Here is a 27,198-nt window from a genome sequence, read left to right as displayed (position 1 = left end):
GAGAATAACAAGCACTGGAAAACAGCAACGGGCCTGGCCCAGCGTTATCAGGACCGTGTTTGGCTTGGGCACACATCCTGTGGAAGAACAGAAGAGAAAGACATATTCCGTTATCGCTTCTTCTTCCTCCACAAAGCCTTTCTGTTTGCAGAGTTCTGCGATACGGAGGGACACAGCGGCAAAATCAACACGGCGCAATCTGTCCCTCACAATGGACAGCTCCAAGCAATACCCCATGTGTATATATGTTCATAGAACAATGATGGGCAACCTTTTGCGCTTGGTGTGTCAAAATTCACCAAAAAACCTAGCATGACTTGGGTGGTGTGTCACTTCGAGAGAGAAAAAACCCATAATTTCGCAATATGTGTAGTTTAAATAACAAAAATATATAATCTATATATATAAAAGGGTAATGAAATTTCGGCCTGGGACAAAACAACAAAACTACACATCCCAGAAATACTAAACTTGGCAGCACAACCCCTCATCCATGCCTCTACATTCATACAACAAAAAGAAAAGAAAAAATAAAGCCCTAATTAGAGGGAGAGGAATAATTGTTTTTATCCAATTGCTGCCAGTTAGAAGGCTAAGCTCCACCCACTTGGTCTGCTGTCAGTTAGAAGGCTAAGCTCCACCCACTTGGTCTCCTAGCAACCCACTCAGCCCAGGGGACAGGCAGACTTAGGCCTCACTTAGGCCTCTTCCATACTGCCTATAAGATACAGATTATCTGATTTTAACTGGATTATATGGCAGTGTAGACTCAAGGCCCTTCCACACAGCTATATAACCCATTTATAATGGACTTAATGTCAGGGGAAAACCTTTACCCTTTACCTTAACGACCACCAATTCCTCAATACTTTATTTCCCATACCACCATACTTCGCCACAGCAACGCGTGGCCGGGCACAGCTAGTTGTAATATATAACTGTATTTAATAAATCAAAAACTATTTACTACCATTATTTCCATGTACAACAATCTATGGTACTTCTTGCAGTTTCCACGCTGATTTCTCTCTATTCTAGTTTCAATGTAGTCATGAATAATGAACAATATAATAATATATTAGTAATAATATAATAATATACTACAATAATAATAGAATGAATATATATATATATATATATATATACTGTATATATCTATATCTATATATATAAAAGAGTGATGGCATCACGGCGACCCACAAAACAACAAAACTACAGGCCCCCCAACCTCGAAATTTGACGACACAACCCATCATCCATGGCTCTAGGTTGATACAACAAAAAGAAAAGAAAAATAAAGTCCTAATTAGAGAGAGAGGAATAATTGCTTTTATCCAATTGCTGCCAGTTAGAAGGCTAAGCTCCTCCAACTTGGTCTCACTGCAAAATAATTAAAAACACTAAAAAATTAATACCATAAAATACCGTAATAACAAAAATTAACTAAAAATTATACAAGAAAAAAATAAAATATAATAAATAAAAAGATAACTTACAATAAAATTAATTAAAAAATACAAATAACGTCAAATAAAAATTACACAACAATTTTTAACCAATACCACCACCACCGGACTCCGAAGTAGTTTGAATCCATGGCTCTATTGCAGGCATGGGCAAACTTTGGCCCTCCAGGTGTTTTGGACTACAGCTCCCATAATTCCTAACAGCCGGCAGGCTGTTAGGAATTATGGGAGCTGTAGTCCAAAACACCTGGAGGGCCAAAGTTTGCCCATGCTTGCTCTAGTGTGTCCTAGGACTTCAGGCTGCATTGCAATGTTCCAGTAGCATTCTCTCCTGACCTTCCTCCTGCATCTATAGCAGACATCCTCAGAGGTTTGTGCAGAGGTCTATAGGAAATGAGGAATTCATTTAAAGGGCCATAGTAGAGGCCTTGTTAACCAAGTCTTGAGTTTGGGACTCCAACTCCCATGAGCCTCAGCTAATTGGGGCAATGTGGAGACACTCTGGGAACCCAAACGTTTGAAGGGCCAAAGAAGCCTTGTTATCCAAGTCTTGAGTTTGGGACTCCAACTCCCATGAGCCTCAGCTACTTGGACCAATGTGGAGGCACTCTGGGAACCCAAACGTTTGAAGGGCCAAAGAAGCCTTGTTATCCAAGTCTTGAGTTTGGGACTCCAACTCCCATGATCCTCAGCTAATTGGAGCAATGTGGAGGCACTCTGGGAGCCAAAACGTTTGAAGGGCCAAAGAAGAGGCCTTGTTAACCAAGTCTTGAGTTTGGGACTCCAACTCCCATGAGCCTCAGCTACTCGGACCAATGAGGAGGGAGTCTGGGAAGCGAAGTCCAAAACACTTGAAGAGCCAGAATGGAGGCCTCGTTAACCCAGTGTCGGGTTTGGGACTCCAACTCCCGTGAGCCTCAGCTACTGGGACCAATGCGGTGGCACTCTGGGAGCCGAAGTCCAAAACACTTGAGGGCCTCTGGCCAGGCCTGGGAGTGGGAAGCGGCCTAGGACGTCGCAGTGTCGGCGCGACCGAGGAGGCGGCGAGGCCTGCCCGCTCCTCCTCCGCCTTGGCTCCGCCTCCGCCTGCTCACGCTGGCTGGGCAAAGATGGCGGAAGCGGGCGAGGAGCGGAGCGGGGCGCGGGCCTTGCTGGAGCTGCGCTCGGCCCCCTCGCCGCCGCCGCTGCCGGGCCTCCCTCCGGCGGGGCCGCCCTCCTCCGGCCCGGCCTCGGCCTCTGCGGTGGCGGCGGAGCCCCTTCCCGCCCCGCTGGCCCGGCTGCTGGGCCGCGACTTCGAGTTCCTGGTGCGGCGGGCGGCGGTGACCATCGGGCGCAACTCCTCGCAGGGCGCCGTGGACGTGCCCATGGGCCGCTCCTCCTTCATCTCCCGCCGCCACCTCGAGCTCGCCTTCCGCGCCCCGCACTTCTACCTGAGCTGCCTCGGCAAGAACGGCGTCTTCGTCGACGGCGCCTTCCAGCGGAGGAGCGCCCCCGCCCTGCGCCTCCCGCCCCAGTGAGTCCCAGGACAGGACGGAAGGGGGGACGGCGCTCTGTTTACCTCTAGGCCGCGCTCCCCACGCGAGCCCGAGGCGGCCCACGTGGGAAGGCACTGCTCTGCTTGGCATATTTATTATTTAGCCAGTATAAACGACTGAGAAAGGGGAGGTTGTGTTGTTTATTTGTACGCCACTGTCTCCCCAAAGAGTCCAAAGCGGCCTACAATGGCAAAGAAGGCGGCCCACGTGGGAAGGCACTGCTCTGCTTGTCATATTTACTATAAAATGTCGAACAGATAAACAAACACTAAAAAGAGATGTGTATATTAGAGCAACTTGCAGAGGCCACAGAAATAGTCAGGCCTCTCTGAGTATAGAGCTATCTTCCTTCTATGTAAAAAGGATAAGCGAATACTATAAAGTTTCAAAACATAAGTTGCATTATGTAATTCAGAGCACCTAGTGTTTGTTTATCTGTTCGACATTGTCTAGTATAGACATTTGTGTGTATTTATCATTATATTTACTATATAGCCAGTATAAATTACTGAGAAAGGGGAAGTTGTGTTGTTTGTTTGTATTCCACTGTCTCCCCAAAGAGTCCAAAGCGGCCTACAATGGCAAAGAAGGCGGCCCACGTGGGAAGGCACTGCTCTGCTTGTCATATTTACTATATAATGTCGAACAGATAAACAAACACTAAAAAGAGATGTGTATATTAGAGCAACTTGCAGAGGCCACAGAAATAGTCAGGCCTCTCTGAGTATAGAGCTATCTTCCTTCTATGTAAAAAGGATAAGCGAATACTATAAAGTTTCAAAACATAAGTTGCATTATGTAATTCAGAGTACCTAGTGTTTGTTTATCTGTTCGACATTGTCTAGTATAGACATTTGTGTGTATTTATCATTATATTTACTATATAGCCAGTATAAATTACTGAGAAAGGGGAAGTTGTGTTGTTTGTTTGTATTCCACTGTCTCCTAAAAGAGTCCAAAGTGGCCTACAATGGCAAAGAAGGCGGCCCACATGTGAAGGCACTGCTCTGCTTGTCATATTTACTGTATAGCCTTTATAAACTGCCACCAAAGGGAAAGTTGTGCTTTTTGTATGCTATTTTCTCCCATAAGAGTCCAAAGCGGCCTACAGTGACAGAGGTGTGAAAGCACTACGCTTTTTATAATAGTTATTATATAGTTACTATAAACTGCGGTGAAAGGGAAAGTTGTGTTGTTTATTTGTATGCCACTGTCTCCCCAAAGAGTCCAAAGCAGCTTACAATGCCAAAGAAGGCAGCCCACGTGTAGGGAGGAAGAGACTATATTTATTATATAGTCAGTCTATGCTGTTGGAGAAGAAAAGTTTTGTTTATTTGTACTCTACTTTTTCCCATAAGAGGCCAAAGCGGCCTACAATGGCAAAGAAGGCGGCCCACGTGTGAAGGCATTACTCTGTTTGTCGTATTATTTACTGTATAGCCACTATAAACTACTGCGAAAGGGAAAGTTGTTTTGTTTATTTGTATTCCACTGTCTTCCAAAAGAGTCCAAAGTGGCCTACAGTGACAGAGGTGTGAAAGCACTACTCTTTATTATATAGCCACCATAAACTACTGCAAAAGGGAAAGTTGTGTTTATTTGTATGCCACTGTCTCCCCAGAGAGTCCAAAGCGGCATACAGTGACAGAGGTGTGAAAGCACTACTCTTTTTATAATAGTTATTATACAGCCACTATCAACTGCGGTGAAAGGGAAAGTTGTGTTGTTTATTTGTATGCCACTGTCTCCCAAAAGAGTCCAAAGCAGCTTACAATGCCAAAGAAGGCAAACCATGTGTAGGGAGGAAGAGAGTGCACTACCACATTTATCATATTTATTATATAGCAAATATATGCTGTTGGAAAGGGAAAGTTATGTTGTTTGTTTGTATGCCGCTTTCTCCCAAGAGCAATGGCAAAGAAGGTGACAGAAACCTCAGAGGAAGGAGGAGAATGTACTACTATATTTGTTTATATTAATGATAGCCAATATATTTCCTACCACTTTCTCCTAAGAAAGTCCAAAGAGGCCTACAATGGCAAACAAGGTGACCCACATGTAGGGAGGAAGAGAATGCACTACTATATTCATCACAGTTATTATATAGCCAATATATGCTGTTGGGAAGGGGACGTTTTGTTATTTATTTGTATAGCGCTTTCTCCCAAGCGAGTCCAAAGCAGCCTACAATGGCAAAGTAGGCGACTCACCTGTAGGAAGGAAGATAATTCACTGCCGCATTTGTCATATTTATTATATAACCAATATAAACTAGTGCAAAAGGGAAACGTGTGTTGTTTATTTGTACGCCACTTTCTCCCAAGAGAATCCAAAGTGGCTTACAATGGCAAAGAAGGTGACAGAAACTTCAGAGGAAGGAGGAGAATGTACTACTGCATGTGTTTATATTGATGATAGTCAATATAAACTGTTGCAAAAAGAGATGTTTTGTTATTTGTGTGTATACCACTCTCTCCCAAACACATCCAAAGAAGCCTGCAATGTCAAAGGTGACCCATGTGTAGGGAAGGAAGAGAATGCACTACTCTATTGGTCATACTTATTATATTGATTATAGCCAATATAAACGATTGCAAAAGGGATGTTTTTTTGTTTGTTTGTATACTGCTGTCTCACGAGAAAGTCCAATGCAGCTTTTAGTGGCAAAGAAGGTGACCCATGTGTGAGTGCCCAACTCTATTTGTCATATTTATTATATAGCCAATATATACTGTTGGGAATGGAAAATTGTGTTGGTTGTTTGTTTATCACTTTCTCCCATGAGTGTCCAAAGCAGTCTACAGTGGCAAAGAAGGCAACCCATGCGTAGGAAGAGAAGGCAGTATGCTATTTATCCTATTTATTATATAGCCGATATATGCTGTTGAGAAGGGGAAGTTCTGTTGTTTATTTGTATCCCACTTTCTCCCAAGGGAGTCCAAAGCGGCCTACAATGGCAAAGGTGGTGACAAAAACCTCAGAGGGAGGAGGAGAATGCACTACTACATTTGTTTGTATTGATGATAGCCAATATAAACTATTGTGAAAGGGATGCTTTGTTGTTTGTTTGTATACCACTTTCTCCCAAAAGAGCCCAAAGCGGCTTACAATGGCAAAGAAGGCAACCCACGTGTAGGGAGGAAGAAAAGGCACTATTTTATTGGTCATATGTATTATATAGCCAATATATGCTGTTGTGAAGAGAATGTTTTGTTGTTTATGTGTCTATCATTATATATTTGTTATCATGTTTACGTATATTTATCATCATCATGATGATTTATTATCTATATATTCATCACGATGATTTATTATCTGTATTTATTGATTACTATCCTGCGTTTTCCAAGTTTATTGGGACTCAAAGGGGCTGAGAGTTGTAAAGCATGTGGCCCGTGTGCAGGCCCCCAAAATTGATAGCTCAGGGGGATTTTGTGTTATTGTTTGTTTACTGATTTTTGTACCACTTGTTACTATATTTATTATCGTCATCTTTATTAGCCCACGTTCCCCAAATCAGTTGGGACTTTAAACAGTTCATGGTGGAAAAGAATAAGACCCATGTGTCCCCTTCTTTATAGTTACCCCAGATTGTTCTGAGTTGTGTGTTAGGATGCATTTACTCTGTAAAATTAATACAATTTGACATTGTTTTCATTGCCATGTCTCAATGTCATAGAATCATACGAGTTTTAGTTTTACAAGGTCCTAGCCTTCTCTGCCCAACAGTGCTGGTGCTTCCCCAAACTACAACTTTCATGGTTCCATGGCATTGAGCCATGGTACTTAAAATCATGTCAAAACTACATTAATTTTATCATGTGTACCCTAGAAATTAATTCCAGATGGGTTTTTGCAGGAGAGGATGCTGCTGAATTAAACCTATGAGAGTAGTAGTTGGGTTTGTTTTGTTTTGGGGGTCTGTTGCTAGGTAGTGGGTAACTTTTTCAAAAATATTTGGACTCAGGCTTGCTTTGATTAGGATTCCTACACAAACATACACACATGTGAGCCTGGTTTGTGGTTATTCTATATATGGAGAGAGAGAAATGAAAAATGAATCAGCCTGGTAGAGTGGCATTGTTGATACTTTGTTTTTTTTTTCCTTTTAAAACATATCAAAAAGGTTACATTACTGTTTATACCAGCAGAATTAAAAAATAACAATTCCTGTTAGCAACAAAAAGGATCCAGGATTCAGTTCTGTATTGATGGGTACCAAATGCTGAAGATGACTTTTGGTTCAACTGTTAGTAGAAAAGCTGTATATGGAGGTAAAGGCAGTTTAGATTGAGTATCCCTTATCTGAAATGCATTGGACCAGAAATATTTTGCATTTCCAATTTTAGAATGCCTGTATTTGCATTTATGTACATAATACAATATCTTGGAGATGGGACCCAAATCTAAGCAGGAACATCAATAGGAATACAATGCCAGTATTGAGAGAAGTTATTGTCCCACATCACCTGTCCAGTTCTGGATACCACAATTCAAAAAAGATATTGAAAAGACAACCAAAATGCTAAAAGGTTTGGAACCCAAAAAGTATAGAGTATCCTTGAGGCAAGCCTATTTGTAGTAGATTCCACTCCTCCTTAGGGAGTAGGTAGTTTCATTGTGGGAAAAGAAAGAGATTCCAAAGGGATATCGGATTGTGGGGGTGGAGAAAGTTTCCACAGATGGGAAAGGAACCACAGCTGTCTTTTCTATCCCAGGGTCACACTTTGTGTAGGATAAATAGAGAGGAAACATGGTGGTTCATCAAGAGTGGTCAGATTACACGAGGAAATATATACACTAGGGTCCCATGTCTGTAGGACCTCTGTGGCTTCATTTATACACATCTGTCAAAAAATGTCATCTAGGCATTTTCAAGGTTGTCCTAGAAAACTCTATAGTGTTATTGAGCCGGAAATCCTCCATTTCAATAGGATGCACTATTATGCATGATTTTAGCATTTTTGAATATTTCCTTTTAGAATACATTGTTTACGACAAGGTATTCTCGTTTACTGTCTGACAGTCATTTCTAAAAACTTTTACATACAATACAAGTATGAGAAAGATTTCTATGTCCAATACAAGATCATAGCAATTGTATGTTGTACGTTTAAAATTGTATTTTTTTTCGCTTTATACCTTGATATCTTGATGATGGGAACCAAATCTAAACAAAAGATTCACTTATATTTCATATACACCCTACACACCTATTTCAAAATTATTATTTTTATAATTTCATGCATGAAATCATGTTGGTGTACATTGAAGCAACAGAACGCAAAGGGGTCACTATCCTAACCCCTCCCATAAGAACAATTTTAGATTTTGGAGAATTTCAGATTTTGGAATTCCAGATAAGGGATGCTAAACTTGTATTTGGAAATGGTGGGTGGAAACGTAGAGTGCACCTAGGTTAATCACCTTAGTGTGCTGTTCTGGTTACTCCATATTTTATGGATACTTTTTTTTAAAAAAAGGTTCAATGCTGCACAAGCCGTTTTCCTGCGTTTAGCAATTTTGTTATAAATCCCCAGCCACTTGCTTTCTTCGAGGCATAAGGGCTTTGAAATACTTCTTTTTAGAAGGAGAAACATTTGGACTATGTCAGTGTAATTAATTTCTTCTTGTAAAACACACTCCCTCCCCCCTTTGTGAAGCCCAGGGCGTTCTTGTATTTCTCTTATAAGCTCTTGATTTACTTGTGTACATTTCTTCTGTGCCTTGTCACTTCCTTCCTTGAGAAGTAAACCTTGTGTCGAATTAAAAGAGGACAAAGTAAGCTGTCTGTACTTTTTATTTGGAACAGGGGAAAAGACTTTCATTTTAAGCTTTGAAAGAGGGGAGGGGAGGATTTCATTCAGTTATTTCTAGGCAACTGGAGCCTTGGAACAATAAACCGCCTTTTTGGCCAGTGTTTATGAATGGAGTAAATAAACTCCTTTTGTAAGTTGTAAAAGAAATGATGCAAACTCTTCCCGATGCTTTCTTTAAAATGGAATTTGCCCTGTAGTTTTTTGCAGGCAAATAGCTGCAGGTTTGCCTGCGTTCTTTAGGTCATACTTCAGAACCATTTTTCCTGGGCTGTCGGCTCATACAGCCTCAGGTGGACCATAAAATGAAGTCCAAGGGTTTGTTTATTTGGCATTCTGAACGGGGGAGTGCATGGAGTGTGTGTGTGTGTGTGTGTGTGTGCGTGTGTGTAGTAAGACACCCATAACCACAGAACCCATACCCACCATAACTTAAAGTTGACTTGATGGTAGTTAACACTGACAGTGCACCTTTTTGATACACAAGGGTTATGGCTATAAAACGTTGTTGTTGTTGTTGTCGTCGTCGTTGTCGTCATCATCATATTATTATTATTATTAGACTCTAGACCAGAGTGTGTAGTTTCTCCACGTTGTTGTCATATTCATTCAAATCAATTAATAATAATAATAATAATAATAATAATAATAATAATAATAATAATAATAACAACTATATTTTTATACCCCGCCCCATCTCCCCGAAGGGACTCGGGGCGGCTTACATGGGGCCATGCCCGATACAACAATATAATAACAACAACAAAACGATAAAACAAATATCCCAACAATAAAAACATCAGCATCAATAAAACAGTCATTAAAATCAACATACAGCATAAAATGTTAAAAACAGGAGACTTTTTAACATTTCTAGCATTTTCTTGACAAGATTTACTCAGCAGATGTTTATGTTTTTTCCCTTCTAAGGCTGAGAGAGTGTGACATGCCCAAGGGCATCTAGTAATTGGTTTCAATTGGAAGTAGGGAACCACTTTTCTTCCTTTTTGCACATTTGTTTCTTGACAATCCATGCCATCCCTAGATTATCCCCAGGTAGAAAACTGGCCCCTTATTCATCTACAGTCACCCAACCTTTCTGTAAGATACAGTGGTTTCTTTCTTTCTTGGAAAGTTTCCATGGGTTAGGAGCCATTTTAAGTTGTGCTGCTGGAGTGTGTGTGTGTCTTTGTGTTTGCAAAAGCCCAAATGCTCTGGCATAGCCTTTTAAATAGCAAAGCTCAACACTGTTGCTGGCAACATTGCACATCATGGCGTCTGCTTTCTTGTGACCTCAGTGGCTGCCTGGATATTCTATTCTTGTGGTTAAGATGATGTTATCAGGATACATGTATGTGTGTACACATGCTCAGAGTTAAAGAGAGAACAGTGAGCTCTGTTCTCTAGGGAGTTACTTTGACCACATAACCACTAGTTCAAACCCAGAGCTGTTAACAAAGTGATACATACCTGTTTTCTAATGATTTTCCTCTTGACTGTTTGCCATTGAATGCACAGTGTAAGCTCAACTTGCATTGAATACCATGTCTATGCTTTCACTTTCTTGCAAACAATTTAACAACAGTATTGGCTTGAATTTCTTCCATGATACTGATGTGGCACAAAAGGGCCTCACCTTGGCTGGATTTCCCCCAAAATAAATGTACCCCATTTGGGTGTCAGTAGCCATTATGGTGTATAAATTAAGGTGATAGACCAGTGTTCAAGAAGGTGTTTTTGTGTTTTTCTTGTAAGCTTCAGCGCATCATCTGGCTGTTTGCAAAATATTCAAACTTAGTTGAACCTCATGTCCAATCCAGCAGTGCCTCTTGCTATGTGCTTCTGTTCAAGCTTGTTGGAAACCATATGTATTAGGGAAGCCAAATCAGGAATATATTTTAAGGAGAGTATATTGCAGTAGCTTGCGGATGAATTATTGGCGGGGGCAGGATAGACTGGGTATCCATCTCTATCTGTTTATTTTGGGATGGGCCACTCCATATGCCCTCTTCCACATCCAATCATCCGATGCTGCATACAAAATTAGGGCTTGAGCTGCCTGTTTGACTCTATCTTTCCATGCCAGTGGTATCTGTGTGTTCTATGTTTGCAAATCCAAAGGCTGTTTTATCCCCTTCTTTGAAAATCATAACACAGCCATCCCTGTTTTGGCTCAAACTTGCACAGATGTGGAGGAGCCAGCTTCCTGTCTCTAGTTCCGAGTGGAAATGTGGCATCTGTGGTCAAGAAACATGCCTTGCATGCTCTTTGGAGCACCGAGCAGGTTTTCTTTTGCTCTTTAATAGTTTTGCATGGCAGAGAGAACTTTGTGGCTTTGCAGAGCAGCTCCTATTGGTGAACTTCTATTTGGATCAGTGGATTTGCACGGCATCATCTCTTTGAAGATAGACCTCTCCTCCCTCTGAGATTTAGGAATATTTTCTGTAAGCCCACAACTTATTTCTCAGACATTGCCAGCTGACATTTAGCCATTGCTGCAGACATAGAATTCTGGCCTGGGTATATCAAAAATTCAAAGCTTGCAAACTGAAGAAAGTCAGTATTTGTAGAAAACGAAGGCACATTGGTGTGTCATGACATTTATGTTTCATATACACATTTTAAGCATGATTATACAATGTTTTTAAAGTATTTTCTGTATGAAACCAAGTTTTTGTGTACATTAAACCATCAGAAAAGCATCAGCCACCCATGTGGACAATTTCATATTTTGGAATTCTGGATAAGATATGCTCAGTTTTCATAAGAAGAACTGCAGAATCAGCATAGAACATACACTCTGTGTAGTTTATATTATTTGGCTAGCTTTAAAGAGAAATTATTTAAGCTTCACATGACAGAATGGCAAATGCATTAAACATTTGAATGCCTTTCTTTTGATATTGTATAGTCTTAGCAAAATAGTTGGAAAGCTTCATTATTTAGTTTAGTATCCATTTTGTGCAGTTCATGCACCTATTGCAACTGCAGCGATTGCTATGGTTGTTGTTTTCTGTGGTAGTTCTGGGGATTTTTGTGTAATTCGCTGTGGTTGCTGTGGCATTTGTGGTGGCCGTTAATTGCTATTACATCAACTTTGACTTACGGTGACCCTATGAATGAGGAACATCTAGTACACTCTGTTATTGGGACCCCTGCTAAGATCTTGCCAGCTCAGGATTTCTTGATTTAATCAATGTATATATGGTATAGCCTTTTCCCCTAGTGCGTTCAATTTTACCACACATTATCTTTTCCAGTGAGTTGGAAGATATGTCCTGTTTCGACATCCTTCGTTGGTCATCTTTGCTTCTAGTGAGTTCTTCAAGTGGACATAAAAGGGACAAGAGAAAGAAAAAAGCAAGTGAATGAAAAGAGGAGTGCGGATTCAGTAGCATATTTGAGATTGATTTCCTTCATCATTCACTTGTATAAACTTTAGTTCACTTCTGATGCACCAAAACATGAATGTTCAATGCATTTAAATGTGTGAAAGTGTATGCTAAAATAAATTAGTTAATCTTAAAGATATTGTTGTATTTTCCCCCAAAACACCTCCTTTCCCCCTGCTTTTTATGTTGAAACAAACCTTTTATATGCTCTTTGAAAATAACATATAAAAGCATTTTCTATTAGATTTGGATACTTGTGCTCATGTCACCTGTTTGTAAGGTAGAAAGTGTGTGTTAGAAGCCAGACTGAGCTTAATGATGATACGTTTTCTATTATCCTTGAATGATTCTGCCCATCAATCTCCTTTTTAAAGACCGCCTTTGGGAAACGGTTCATAGCCATGTGTATGTACATTCCTTATGGGAGTTAATTTTGCATGAAGCACTGCTTTTATTAGGTATTAAAAGCTTTTAAAGATCTTAACAGAATAATTAATATTTGCAGTAGCTGGGAAGTTATTCTTTCATGTGATATCTCCTGTTCAGACTTCCTGAATCCCTCTTTTAAGATTTCTGGTAGCTTTCTTCCTACCTCAAGACTTGGTAGAGTTACTGAAAGCAAAATAAATGTATTGTACACTGAATATTGGCACATTTCATTAACTATAAGGGAACTACGATATGATTATTGCATCTTTCGGATCATACTGCACATATATTATGTTCAGATTGCTCAATCTGCCGCATTATCTTTTCCAGTGAGCCATTTCTTCTCATGATATGTCCCAAGTATGGCAGTGTCATTTTGGCATCTAGGTAGAGTTCTATCTGATTTGCCCTTGGTCCCATTTATTTGTCATTAGGTGGTTCAAGGTATCCACGGAATCATCTTCTATTTCTTGTATCCAGTTGTGAGTTCTTTTTTTACATCCAGGAGTTCATAACATCACTGAGAAAATAATGTCTACACACCTATACAGATATTTGCAGGTGTAAGCTCTTCTGCATCCAGAAAATTGGCTTCCTTGGTCTATGTGTATTCCTTTTAAATCTGTAGAATATATATATAGCCCTGTCCAGGTAGGTTGGATTAACTGACTTGTGAATTAGGCTGTTAGCAAACCTTTAGTCTATTTAATGGTTAGTTAACTTCCTTTCATGCATAGAGGGAATGGAATGCATTTGTGAATTTGAGATTTCTCTATCTCTTTTTACTTCAGGGTAATTCCAGCATTTTTTTAAAAACCTAAGATGTTTCAGGAGACCTCTGAGGGAGAGCAGCTGGCTCCTTCAAAGAAAACTTTGCAATGATGAATGGCCCATTAAGAGAAAGTTGATGGCATAGCAAGTGTAATTTACATAACAATTAAACCAGTCTGGTGTATCCAGCAAAGATGCTAACACAGTGCCTCTTCCTTGGAGGCTTTGCCATTAAGTTACTTTATGAACTGGACTCTGTAAATGGTTGCGTGTTGCTGCTTTGGAGTGTGAAAATGCCTAAGGCCCGCAGCAGTGGAAGTTTAGAGACACACACTCACCATCATTGGAAGTACTATCTCTATTTCTTTCACTGTGTGTATACCTCAAGATCCAGGGTGGTATAGTAGTTTGAATGTTAAACTAGAACTCCATGCAAATCTATTTGGGCAAGTAACATTATCTCAGCCTCAGAGGAAAGCTGCAAAAGAGACCCTCTGGGCAACTACCTCACTTCCAAAGTGGAAGAAGGAAAGGAGTGAGAAATGTACAATTGCAGGGGAGGAAGCTTCTAATTTTCAGCTTTCACACTGGTCTTCAGTGAGCACTATCCCTCATCTATTATTCTCGGGATTGTTCAAATCTGTTTATTATTAAACGTTGTTCAAACAGCCACGCTAAGATCTATTGACATAGGAAGGTTGGGAGGCAGAGTACAGAAAGTGATTGTCCAAGTGCTCTGCCATTACTTGTTTTTAGATTACCAGATATTTGTTGGCTCACTTGAGACTTGTTTTTTTAAATATCAAAATAAAACAAATTTCAAAATGCATAAAACCAACAAATTAGGAAACACATGATTTCTTTTCCAGTATCACCCAGATTAATTAGCGTATTTAACAGTATGTAAATAAATACATTATTCCTAAATTGTCCATTTCAACTGTGAAATTACCTTCCCCATTTCGGCCCATGTTACACTTTGCCTGGGTTCTATGAATTAGTCTCCAGTGTTAATGTTGTATGTTTTATGTTGATTTTAACGATTGTTTTTACTGTTATTGATGTTTTATTCTATAACTGTTTTATTGCTGTGTTTTGATATTTGATTGTTTTATTGGGCAAGGCCCCATGTAAGCCGCCCCGAGTCCCTTCGGGGAGATGGGGCGGGGTATAAAAATAAAGTTGTTATTATTATTATTATTATTATTATTATTATTATTATTATTATTATTAAATATTGTAAAAGTATCAGATCATGCCTGAACTTGGAAGCTGAGCAGGATTAGCCCTGTTTAGTCCTTGGATGAGACTCCCAACTAATACCAAGTGCTGTGTGCTACATTTCAGAGGAAGGAACTCGGACAAAGAATGTGGCATGTTAGGAAAACCTATGAAATTCATGGGGTCATCATAAGTCAACACATGACTTGAAAGCACATGCGCACACACACAGCAGTATTTTCATAAAACATCGTATGACGCTTGTTGTTAATACAGTCTGCTTTCATTGTTAGAACAGTTTATACAAAAGGCCTTTTTTTGGGTTTTGGGCAGTTCTTTGCCTTAGAATAATAAATAATACCCTCATTCATGAAAACACATATCTAAAAATATCTCTTCAACATCCTCAGAACTATGCACCATCCTCAAATATCTCTCTTTTCCTCACAAGTCCCTCTCAAAATGCAATAGGACTTGATAGGAAGTCACGTGTATTTTACTACACCTCCATTTAGGAATGCAGTGTGATCCACATATTCATGGGGATATATTCCAGGTCTTTGTGTGGACATGCAGAAATGTGGATTTATACAACATGTACAATGTAGGCAGCACTGTACAGAGTTTAAAAATGCACACAAGACAGTCTCGGGTTTACAATTTAGCAAATGCAATGGAGGGAAAAGAGGAAGAGGGATATAAGCGGACTTGGCCACTGGTTCTTCAAGGAACATTCTTGTAATGACTGCCTCAAATAGAAGGGGTTTCTGGAAGAAAGGATTCCAGGGACAGCTGGTTTTTCTGCCAACTGGATAAAGCAGCCCCTGAAGTCCCGCCTCTCTGCTTCTGAATGGGCAATGATGTGACTAGATCCATATATGTTGTCATTTGTGTATTTTAGAACTTCAGTACAGGTAACCCTCCACATTGGCTGTTTCCATTTATGTGGTTTCCAGATTTTTGGACTTCAACTCTCAGAATTCCTGACTATTTGTCAACTTAGCTGAGTCTTCTGAGACTTGAAGTCCAAAACACCTTGAGAAACAGATTTGGGAAACCCATTGAATTAATCAAATTATCCTGTTATTGGCAGATGGTTTCCCTAGATCTTCTAGTGTGATTCTATAGTACAGAGGATGAGGGTGGTGAGAAGGGAGTTGTACTGGGGTCCAAAATACATGTTGTGATCATTCGTGTTGGATCACATCCCAAAAGTCTTCTGTGAGTACTTATAAAGAGTGGAAATAAACAAGAAAGCCACTTGATGTTTGCCTTGCTACACTAGTGTGTTAAGAGAGTTTTGAACAAATGTGCAGTTTCAATCCAACCTCCTTAGGAAAGTTGTTGTGTTCTTTTGTGCAACCTTCTCTATCACATTGAACACTAATTCCTCTCCCAAAAGCTTTATTATGTTTTGCCTTCGTCTCCTGGCGGTGAGTGTCGTCCACAAACAGCAGAGTTATGAATGAATGAAATGTTATGAAATGGACTCTGGTATTTTGAAATCGGATGTGGGCACATGAGGCAATTATGGAACATCCTCTTTTGTTGCCTTGTGCTGTCATTGACAGACAAGCCCCAGAGAGCTGCCAAATTGTGACAATGTGTGTCTTTCAAAGGTTAGCCCTTTTAACGGTCTTCACTGAGTCACCAAACCACAGCGCAATTGTTGTCACTTAACAACTGCAGAAAACTAATGAACGTTCCCAGCTCTACTTCGTCTAGTGAACTATAGTTCCCTTGTAGATTGGTCACTGTCTTGAACAGGAGCCAGGAAATCCAGCTTGCACTGTTTTTTATTATCAATTGTTAGTATTTTTTGTACAGTCTTTCAACCACATTCTGGGGTGGAGTGCAGGCTTCAGCAAACAAATTGAAACTTTCTTTGTTGTGGTTTTTGTTCTCATTGGAGGCTCTTTCCTAGCATTTCCTCCAAGATTTACCTAGATAAGTGACTCTGACAGTGAATCTGCACCTTCTTTGCACCTTGAAGATGATCACTGCTTTAAAGAATGAGTTTTTGCCTCTTTGATTGCTAATCCAGTGGTTCCCAAACTTTGGTTCACCAGATTTTTGGACTTCAGCTCTCAGAATTCCTGACTATTTGACAACTTAGCTGAGTCTTCTGAGACTTTTAAGTCCAAAACACCTTGAAAAACAGATTTGGGAAACCCATTGAATTAATCAAATGATCCTATTATTGGCATCCTGGTATAGGAGCCTTTCCCTCTTCTTCTGAGTCAAATTAAAATTAATAAAGATCTTTTACTTAGGAGAAAGTGTTCCCAGTAATGTTTTCCTTTGCTACAATTATGCACCAGAACTCAAATTGCCACAAAGCGGAAAAACAAATGTGCCATTAGCTCAGCTTAAAGCTTCTAATTCATTTATTGATTAATCCCTTTGAAGTTCATGCCTTTCTTGTTCTGCTTGGTCTCAACTTTTACTGCCTGTTTTCTCCTGTGGCGAATGTCTGAAGAAATTAGAGCTCACTTGTATGGGGAAAGAGGCCGTTGTGGGTTTTGAGCCCATCATCAAAATAGGTAATGACATTGGGGGAAGCGGGGAGATAAACAGAAGCATATATGTGTGTGTATGTGTCTCTGTGTATATATATATATCCCCAAGCAGAACAGAATAAAAATTTTGCAAAATAAGCTGAAATGTCCCCATCATTTCCTTGCCCAACCCAAGGACTCAACTTAGATGAGATTTGTACATGGGAACTACAAGAGGAATTGGTTCTATGAAAGAAAGTACTTGGTACCCCCTGGAGTTCAGTTCCAGTTGCATATTAAATTAAAACAGCAAATTTATTTGAATAGGCCTTTTCCAAGCAAGCTCACACAAAGTGCTTGAGTGCTGCAATATTACGGAATTGTTTTTCGGCAAATATAAATGGGAAATGTTCGTTGCCGCTAACATAATTGGTATTAAATACAGAGAAATCACTGTGTGTAATTAGAGCTTTTGAAGATAATTTTCTAAAGCATGCTTACTTTGCTTAAATGCCTGCACAGCCTTGTGAAAACACCTATGCGGCACAGAATTGCCTTTTCTTTCTGTTTTCTGATTTGTTGCGTGTGTGAGAGAGATAATACAATATTGCATTGCTGTTATGGTTAGAGGCAACAGTAAAGTATACTCATGTGTCAGTCTAGATATTCATAATTTTGGTCCTAAAACCTGCACTCAACATATACATGTTGGAAGTATAAATGAAGTATATTTGATATATTTGAATGAAACTAAGCAAAGTTTGGTCGAATTTTAAGTTCTCCTTCCACCCTTGTTGATAATCAGAGTTGCAGATATGCTTATAGTCTATAGTACCTTTGTCTCCCACTTCTAGTTGCCTGTTATCACAGTACTATTCCCTGCTAACCCATTTTGGTAGGATTCTGTTCCAGAATTATGGAGGGGACAAAGAAAAGTTGGAAAGCAGAACATACTTAAAGGCTCTTTCTGCACTGTTGGCGGTTGAGGGGAACAACAGAGCAAGGTGGGGGATGGAAGCGTAGAGTATATTACAAGTTCACGTTGGAAATGATGTTGATTCATTTTGAATTAGCTTGTGGCAATATAAAAAAACCTTTTCATAACCCTCAATATATCAGGCCTTTGCTCGTTTTAGGTCAGAGGCTCTCAAACTTCATCTTACTTTGTGGCCCCAGCTGGTGTACAATCTTTGTAAACCGCCTGCAGGCACGATTCAGATATTCCATAGCAACAATTCCAGTTCTGAAAGAGAGCAATTCCAGTTATCTGACAAATTGAACTAATGTAAAGGAGAAAAAGTTTATTTTGAAGTATATACCTAATATTTACCGTGCAAAAGATCCTCAAGTATAACTTAACATTTAAAGGCGTCCTTCTTAGACAACTTTTAAACAAAAGCTGGATGGCCATCTGTCGGGGGTGCTTTGATTGTGCTTTTCCTGCATGGCAGGGGGTTAACCTATATGCCCAATGTGGTCTCTTCCAAATCTATGATTCTATGATTTTGAAATAATAGCATTGAGGTTCAAGGAGGCAAATAGAAAAAGAGGGAGGACAATTGTCCTGAAACAAGAGAAATACAGTAGAGTCTCACTTATCCAACATTCGCTTATCCAACGTTCTGGATTATCCAATGCATTTTTGTAGTCAATGTTTTCAAAACATTGTGATATTTTGGTGCTAAATTCATAAATACAGTAATTACTACATAGCATTACTGCGTATTGAACTATTTTTTCTGTCAAATTTGTTGTATAACATGATGTTTTGGTGCTTAATTTGTAAAATCATAATCTAATTTGGTGTTTAATAGGCTTCTCCTTAATCTCTCCTTATTATCCAACATATTCGCTTATCCAGCATTCTGCCGGCCCGTTTATGTTGGATAAGTGAGACTCTACTGTATGTGGGTAACGTGGTGCCTGCAGATACCATTTTTGTTTTTCCTGAAGGGCCCCCATGCTGAAAAGTGGGCAAATTGTGGGTCCCTTGAGATGTTTGACCTCTTCCTTAAAACTAGAAATGGGAGTCCAGCATTAGGTTTTGTAATTATAGCATTTTGAGGGATACTTCTGGTAACAAGGGTAAAATTTTCTGGACCTGAAGTTGCCAAATCTGGTCTAAAGCAAGAGTGCCAAGGTTAGGAGGTTCATTCATCTCCTGGAGGATCTGAGTTCCACCACCCCAGGCTCTCAATTTTTGCAATTCTTTAAAAATATTTTTTTATCCCAGAAACATGGTGTTTTTTGTTTGTTTGTTTTTTGTGTGGGTTTGAGGTTGGAAGGATTCCCACAGCCAAAAATTGCAGTTCCTCCCAGCCCCCTCTCGCCCCTTTCAGTTTTCTTTCTTTACCTAATTGCAAAAGAATGCAGACAGCGATCAGGTACTGCAGGAACAGCTGCATCTTCTAGACTGGAAGAAAAAGAGATATTTTGCAAGAGACGCTTTAGGTCATATTATGGCGACTCTTGATACGTGAACAGTGTTACATCAAGGGAATGGGTGATTTCAGCCAGCATAAAGTATACTGAACTTGTGCTTTCACTCAAGATATTTAGGGGGAACACAGACTTGTTCATCTCGATTGTCAACCTGCTTGTCATGAATTCCAACTCTCTGTTATTGCTGTTTTGAAAACATGGCAACCCTGTCACCAATGCAAATTAGAATCCTTCATTTGCTGCAAGTATGTATCACCATCTTGCCACTAAGCATAAGGAGAAAATAAAAGTTATACAGGTATACTTCAATTAACAAGGTTCCATCTAATTTGGACTGAAATGGATTTATTAGTCCCAGCCAGAATACGCCCAAATTGAATTTACATAAATGCCAGCTTTTCAACTACCCATTGATTCTGTATTTACTTTGCTTGGGGCTGACAGTTGGATTTAAGCCATTGTCTCCATCATGCAATCATTGCTTTGGCCAGTGTAGAATTTGAGTTGATCAACAGAGACTGACACCTTTGTGTCCAGCTTATTACATTCTGCAAGTGTTTAGCTAGCCACTGTTTGATCTGGATAAGATACGTATATAGTTTGGTTTCTTTGGCAGCCCCACAAACTGCCTTGTTCAATCTTGAGAGTAGGAAATATTGCTGTCATTGTTGATGATGATGTATGCCTTCAAGTAAGGCAAGATTTGATCTCTGGGTGTTTGCCATTGCTTTTGTCATAGGTCGAGAGAGAAGTAAATAAAGTTTGAAAAAAATGCCCAAAATAGACTTCTGCGGATTCGAACCCTAGTTTTCCCGAGTCCAGCTCTCAAATCAATAAACTGTGCTGACTCTAGCTGCTATTTCATAGGTATAGCTAGTAGAAATACTCATGACTCAATACAGGAGTAATCTACAGTAATTAAATCCAGCATTTTACAACCCTACCATGGTGTTTTCTTGGCAGGATTTCGCCGAGGCTTGCCCCTGTCTTCTGAGGTAGAGAGAAGGTAGTGTAGCCAAAGTCACCAAGTAGGTTCTCATGGTCTACTGTCACCAGGTTGCAGTTATAGAAACAAAATAGGCAGGCCTTTAATTTGGACTGTGCAGGGAAAAAGAGAGAAGTTCTAAATGTATGAATAAATACAGATCTGGTATATTCAGGACTGATTTATAGTTCTTAAGAGCATGCTTCACGAGTTCAAAATTACAATATTGAGGACTGTTTCAAAAGTAATGAGCTCTGTATATCAAATCCTACCCCAAGAAGCAGCTGTTCTGTTTAGTTAGATTCTCAAACTGCGTTGCTTATCATTGTTTACCTAATAATCCTGTTGTAGTATCAAGTTGCAAAAATGTTTCTTTAAAATAGGAGAAAGAGCCTTGCTATTTCAGGCTGTTTGGGGTTTGGCTGAAATAACCCCTCCAACCAGAATGCTTTCCATGCTGAATTTCAGGCCAAGAGCAAACATATTTCTGCCAGATTGGACAAAATGTTGTAAGTGGAATGCAGGAAGCAAACAGCTTTGCGCTTTGCTGTGCATTTGTGTTGGTTTTGTTTTCATTTCTTTTCCTTCATTCTCCAATGAGACAAAACCACTCTTTGTGTTGTTGAATGCGCTTGGATGTTATCATGTGCCCTTATCAAGGCCACATGCTGTTTTGTTCCTTTCTAAAGCACCCTTTCACACTTTACACAATTAAAGCACTATAGTTCCTCTTTAAGAGACCTGTAGCACCTTAGCCATGAGCACCATGTGCTTTTGTGGATGCATGAACAATCCCACTTCTAGTTATATCAGTGATTACCATATATACCTAGCATTCTGGGTCGTGCTCTTGCAGAAGTGTACTTCACAAAATCTCAGACAGTAATAAATGTAGTGCTTTCAAGTCCTACAAGACTGTTATTTGTTGGGACAGACTAACTGAGTTATCCTTCTGCAAGGAAAAGTGTGCTCAAATGCTGCAACACTGAATAGTGAATATGGCCATCCTTGTTTCTAATCATCATCATCATCATCACTCTTTAATAGTTCTTTCAAGTGAGAGACCTCAAAAATTTAACAGAGAATGTCAGCAAAAACATAAAAAATCTGGGCATCCTCTGGGCAACGTCCTTGGAGACGGCCAATTCTCTCACACCAGAAGTGACTTGCGGTTTCTCAAGTTGTTCCTGATGCAAACAAAATCGTTCTAGGATCTAGATCAGTAGTGTCAAACTTGTGACCCTCCGGGTGTTTAGTACCTCAGGTCCCAGAATTCCTGGCCATTAAGCTGGCTAAGACTTCTGAGAAGGCCCAGGCCTCTGGTCTAGATCAGTCAGAGAGCTTCATTCATTTTTTGGTGTGAAGGAGTTGAGTGTGTGCACACCAAGTGCATGAGTTAACTAAACTGGGCTAGCAGTGCTTGAACATCCAGAACTGGTGACCAGAAAGGTGACTTTTGAACACCCTACAGCTTATTGTCTGTTGCGGATAACAAGAATTGCTCCCTTGGGATTAACATTGCTGAGACAGCCGTCCCTAGATCCTTGAGTGTGTAAACAAGCTCTTACAGTGCAAATATTTTCATGGCTTGAGTAATGCAAGATGTCTGCAGAATTTACAGTTCCAGGGTGATTTATGGAAGCCTTCCTATTTATACAGGCATGTTTACAGTGCCTAGTGCCCAGTGAACTGTAAAAAGGTGTGCGTTTGAAAGGAAAAAGGAAAGAAAGGCCAACGGATCTTTCCCCAGCCAATATTCGTTCAGCTTTTCCCCTTTTCTGTGGTGGTTAATTTTTCAAAATAAAATACTTTTGTCCATGGCTTCTGAGCCTTGGCTTTCAGATACTGCCGGTTCCTTCTTTACAGCTTTTTTTGTATTTAGCATGCATCCCTAGTCACAGTGGTTGAATTTTGCATGCCTCGTGAAGGAGATGTATAAAGAGGTCCATATTTGCTTTTCTTTTACTTCTGTTGTTTGGAATGTAGTGTTTTTTTCTTCCACTGCAAGAACTCAGAATAAATGAAAAGGCTTCTAGAGAAATCCATTAGTCTAACAATATTTTATGATACTGCTCTGGGGTGAGGATTTATTAATTTTTAATTTTCAGGCTCTTCGGTTAAAACAATGCCGTTTTTCTGTGCTCATCTACATCTCAGATTGTAAACGTGCTTTTTAAATTGTGAAATGGAAGAAAATTGAGTAGTGGGCATATCTGCTCACAATACATTTCTGCATACTAATGTGGGTACCACTGACACGTGAGAAACCAAAGTGGAGTCAGGCTAGAATCAGGCATGGCCAAACTTTGGCCCTCTGGGTGCTTTGGACTCCAACTCCCACAATTCCTAACAGCCTACCGGATTGGTCAATATTTGGTCAATGCTGGAGTCCAAAACACATGGAAATCCTAGTATACTTTATTTACTTGTTAAGCTTCCTCCTCTCCCAGTCATAGTGGGACCAAGGCTTATCGTCTGCATTTAACTGGAAACTAGTCGACTAGGTGAAATGGAATAACCTTTTGATCTGGAAACAGCTAGGATTCCTATTTTAATTTCCAAACAGAAAAAAATACGTACTTTGCATTTCAAAGCAAAGCAGATTGCACTACCAGGTTCAAAATGTCAATTCAAATATGGAGATAGAATATCAATTTCTCATCACTTGCTGCAAAATCTTCTTGGATGCCATCTCCCTGGGGCAACTCTCTCTCCTTAAAATGCCCCAGGGAGAGATGCCACGAGTGTTTGAAATGTTGTCTTGGGCTTCCTAGCTCTTTAGACCATCTGTTATTTATACACCAACAAATTCTCAGACATTAAAGGCACCCCTGAGACCACATCAGAATTATATAACTACCTTCAGAGATTGGAGAGGAAGGGCCTTTTCAAATGTAGTTCCCATGTTGTGAAATGCTTCCCCTTTGGAGCCCATCGGTGTCAATTCTGACTTCATTAAACATCAAGTAAAGGCATAAAACTTGGGAATCACTTTCAAATAGTCAAGCACATGATTGTAAACTGTTTTAATATTTAATAGTCTGTTTCAATAATTGTATTAATTGTTTTGTATTGGTTTTACTTCTACGCTGCATGGAGATCTCATGATAAGAATGTGAAATACATGTTTTATAAATAAATAAATACATGTGCTTTTTAGTGCAACTAACTTGTTGAAGACAAATCATAAATTGAAACCGGTCTGGATGGATTTGAGATGAAGTATGGAGTAGAAATAACTGGTGCACCCACCACCTCTGTTTGTGCATTTGCAGTTCCCTAGAACATCACATCCTTGGTTTTGGCCTTAAATGGCTATGTATCTTTCTCTTCTATTTTTATGTCAATTCTGGAAAAATAAGAAGCATTTAAACAATTGAAATAACTAACCAGGTGTGTTTAATATAAAAGGGAGTGTGCACCCTAGAAACAGGAGTTTTGCTGCTGGCATTTTGTGTCTGGAAAGCATTACTCCCTTCTCGTGTTTCTCTCCCACAGGATCTTTCAGAAGTGGAATTACAATATCTCCATCCTTTGTTCAGCGCTTGCCAGTGGAGAGATGTAGTAGGGTAGCAGGAACCTTGCCAAGGCTGTTTGCAGTCCTGGAGAGAGAAATGTGCCAGCAGAAAATTGACTTGTATGCTATAACATCCATCATAACTGTCCATACTTATAACATGTTTGATGTCTGTGCATCCGGTTACAACCAGGCATAACTGCTGATGGAGAAAATGTCAGATGAAATGGAGCGGGCCTGGGCATTTCCTTGAACAAATCACCAGGGAGAGATTGTTTTGGTGGTAAAGGTACATTTTGTGGTACAGCTGGATTTTACAGAGCTGTGATGTATAGCTCTTGAGATGCACAGTGCTGGTTGAAAACTTTCTTAGCTTATTTTCATCTTGCTCTCTTTCTGGAAAAATACCTACAAATGCTGAAAAGTTGGTTTCCCCAAATTCTTTTTGAGTGGAAGGAAAGAAAGTCACAAAATATGCAAACAAAGAAGTTGCTGGTTTGTTTTGTTTTTTACTAATGTATAGGATTTCTAGCATGACTGTGGTTTAGTTCTGCCATAAGCTGGCCACTGAACCACATTGGAGGACCTAGAGACTCCTACAGAGATGCTCTCTCTAGCAATCTCTTGGTCCTCCAGCATAACTGGATAGAGTTGATCACAGAGTCACATGGGAGGAGTTAGAGTATTTTTAATCAAATCCTGGAATAATCATATCCACAGAAGTCAAATCCACAGATATGAAGGTAGGATTGTATGTACCAGCCAAGAAATTGAGTGCTATGCAGACGACCAAACCCTTCTCTTTCTTTTCCTCAGATGCACCTTCCGATTCCCCAGCACAAACATCAAGATCCATTTCACGTCGCTTTATCACAAAGAGGAAGTCAAAGAAGAAGCTTCATCACCTCCACTTCGGCCACTCTACCCTCAGATTTCCCCACTTAAGATTCACATTCCGGAGCCGGATCTCCGGAACCTGATCAGCCCCTTGCCATCTCCCACTGGCACTATCAGGTAAGGAGATTGCATGTTCCCATCACTGTGGCTACTCCAGTGCTCAGGGCTCTTAATCCCCATAGGAAAAGAGCATCCAGTGTGTAGCAGACTTCCATTGCTCAATCAGTGCATGTCAACAATAAACTATGATTTGTGTTGAACATAGTTTGCTGCAAAAGACATCATGATCAAACTTCAGTTTTTATCTTCTTCATTTCTAGTTGTTTCTGTTCCACTCCTTTTGTCAGTTCTTCTTTTGGAGTACACAACTGAGGAATTAGGAACAAACCATGTGTCTTTACTAAATTAGTGGTGACTTTACTGTCAGATATTTAGCTTTTTCTCTTAGATTTGCCTCTTTGTATAAGCTGTCTTAGGTCCCAAACTGGAAGAAGAATGGGATGTGAAACAATAAATAAATGAGATAGACAAACTGTCACATCCAGTGTATGGCACCTCTTGATATTTTCTGTTGCTGTTTTGGCTGCTTGGGTGTGAGCTGTGAGTAAGCTGAACATGTGTATATAGTTAAATTAAGAGAGAGAACGTGTTCTATTTTCATTCTCTTTCTAGCAGAAACATTTGTGGTTTTGTTTTCTAACATCCTCCTTTTGATGCCAATAGGGTTAGGGCTTCCGTAGTTGCTTTTGTAGGCGGCAGGGTGGCAAAAGAACTCAGCAAATGCCCTGCATTTTTAATGCTGCTGTGTATGTATCCCTTAGACCAGACCGCCTTTGGGAAGCAGCTTTGTCGCAAAGAGAAAGTAAGAGATGATAATCCTGCCCAGTCCTACAAAAGAATGTTTTATGAAATGCCGGCCTGAGGCTTCCACATCCACTGAGGCTTAGAAGCAGCAAATCTAACCAAGTTTCTAGGGGGAAAATACTTTTGAGGTTTTTGACTCTTGCCCAGGCTTTACATTGTTCCTTTCTTGTTTCAGGGGAGGGCCTGCTGAGTGTATAAACATCCCCTTTTCTGCTTTGCCCCACGTGAAACAACTTTGTGCCTTGCTTTCTGTTCTCAGGAAGCGGAGCGGATGAGATCAGTTCCTTTTGGAATATGAGAGTGATGTATTATTTGTATGGCTTTTGTTTTTGAAAAAGTGGAGTTGTCTAAAAGCTACCCCTTTGTAGCTTGCTAGATCCTTCTCTCTCAGTCAGACTTGCCTTGCAGTGGTGTTTCTCAAAATGGTGACCTGTGGACCAGTGCCAGTCGGTGAGTTCTCTGGCTATGGCAATTTTCCAGGAAGGAAAGAAAGAGTTGTAGTCAGTGGGCACAATTGTGGCGCCGGCCCTGGCACATGGGAGCAAAGGCAAACCTTGCCATTTCTTCACATCAGAGAGCACAAGATGTCCTGTCTTATAGGGCTATTAAAGGGATAAAGGAAGGGAAGGGAGGTTGTGTGTGTTTGTGTGTCCAAGTTGACATGGCGATCCCATTAATTTAATAGATGTTTCATAGGCAAGAAATACTCAGAGGTGATTTTGTCAGTTCCATCGCCTGGAATACAGCCTACAGCATCTGGTATTCATTACTTCTAGAAAAAAACTGCATTTCTGGAGCTGAAGTGTTGCTTCTATTTCTTTGATTATGGAAGTTGGTTTTGGTTTTGGACTACGACTCTCAGAATCCCCCAGGGTATTCAGATTCTGGGAGTTAGGATCCAAAATGCCAGGGAAATGTAAAAGTAAACATCCCACTCTCTGTAATTCACTTTCAGAAACAATTGTGCTTATTAACTTTGGTGGAAGAGTAACTAGTTCAATCACTATAGGCAGCGATTACTGGAGAAAGCTTATTTCCACATGCCAGATGCTAGCTTTTTGGCATTCTGAGCCTTCAAGTTTTTTTCCCAACTTATCGCGACCCTAAACCCAGGGGAATTTCTGGGGCTGAGAATATGTGACTCACCCAAGGTCACCAGCTGGGTTTCCATGGCCAAAGTGAGAATCAAACCCTGGTCTCCAGAGTTGTAATCCAGTGCTCATACCACTACACCATGCTGGCTTTCTATACCATATATTGCATATTTCCCAACATGTAAAAACCAGGACCCGTGCAGGTTCTCTTCCCTCCCCTTTCCCCCTCTCCTCTGAGTTAAATGAATTCAGATTACTTTTCTACTTTGAA

General features: G+C 40.1%; 1 protein-coding gene across 1 annotated transcript in view; it reads left to right on the top strand.

The window, feature by feature from the left end:
• Positions 1–2,498: 2,498 nt before the first annotated feature.
• foxk1 (forkhead box K1) overlaps positions 2,499–27,198 on the top strand; it is a 39,777-nt gene continuing 15,077 nt past the window's right edge. The window contains exons 1-2 of the mRNA XM_008121725.3: positions 2,499–2,979; positions 24,889–25,086. Coding sequence (XP_008119932.3) covers positions 2,576–2,979; positions 24,889–25,086 — 602 coding nt within the window. The 5' untranslated portion in view covers positions 2,499–2,575. The remainder of the gene's footprint in view (positions 2,980–24,888; positions 25,087–27,198) is intronic.

Source organism: Anolis carolinensis, unplaced genomic scaffold, assembly GCF_035594765.1.
Source record: "Anolis carolinensis isolate JA03-04 unplaced genomic scaffold, rAnoCar3.1.pri scaffold_13, whole genome shotgun sequence".
NCBI classification, from domain to species: domain Eukaryota; kingdom Metazoa; phylum Chordata; class Lepidosauria; order Squamata; family Dactyloidae; genus Anolis; species Anolis carolinensis.
Note: the sequence above shows the minus strand (reverse complement) of the source record. Positions and strands in the feature narration are given on the sequence as shown.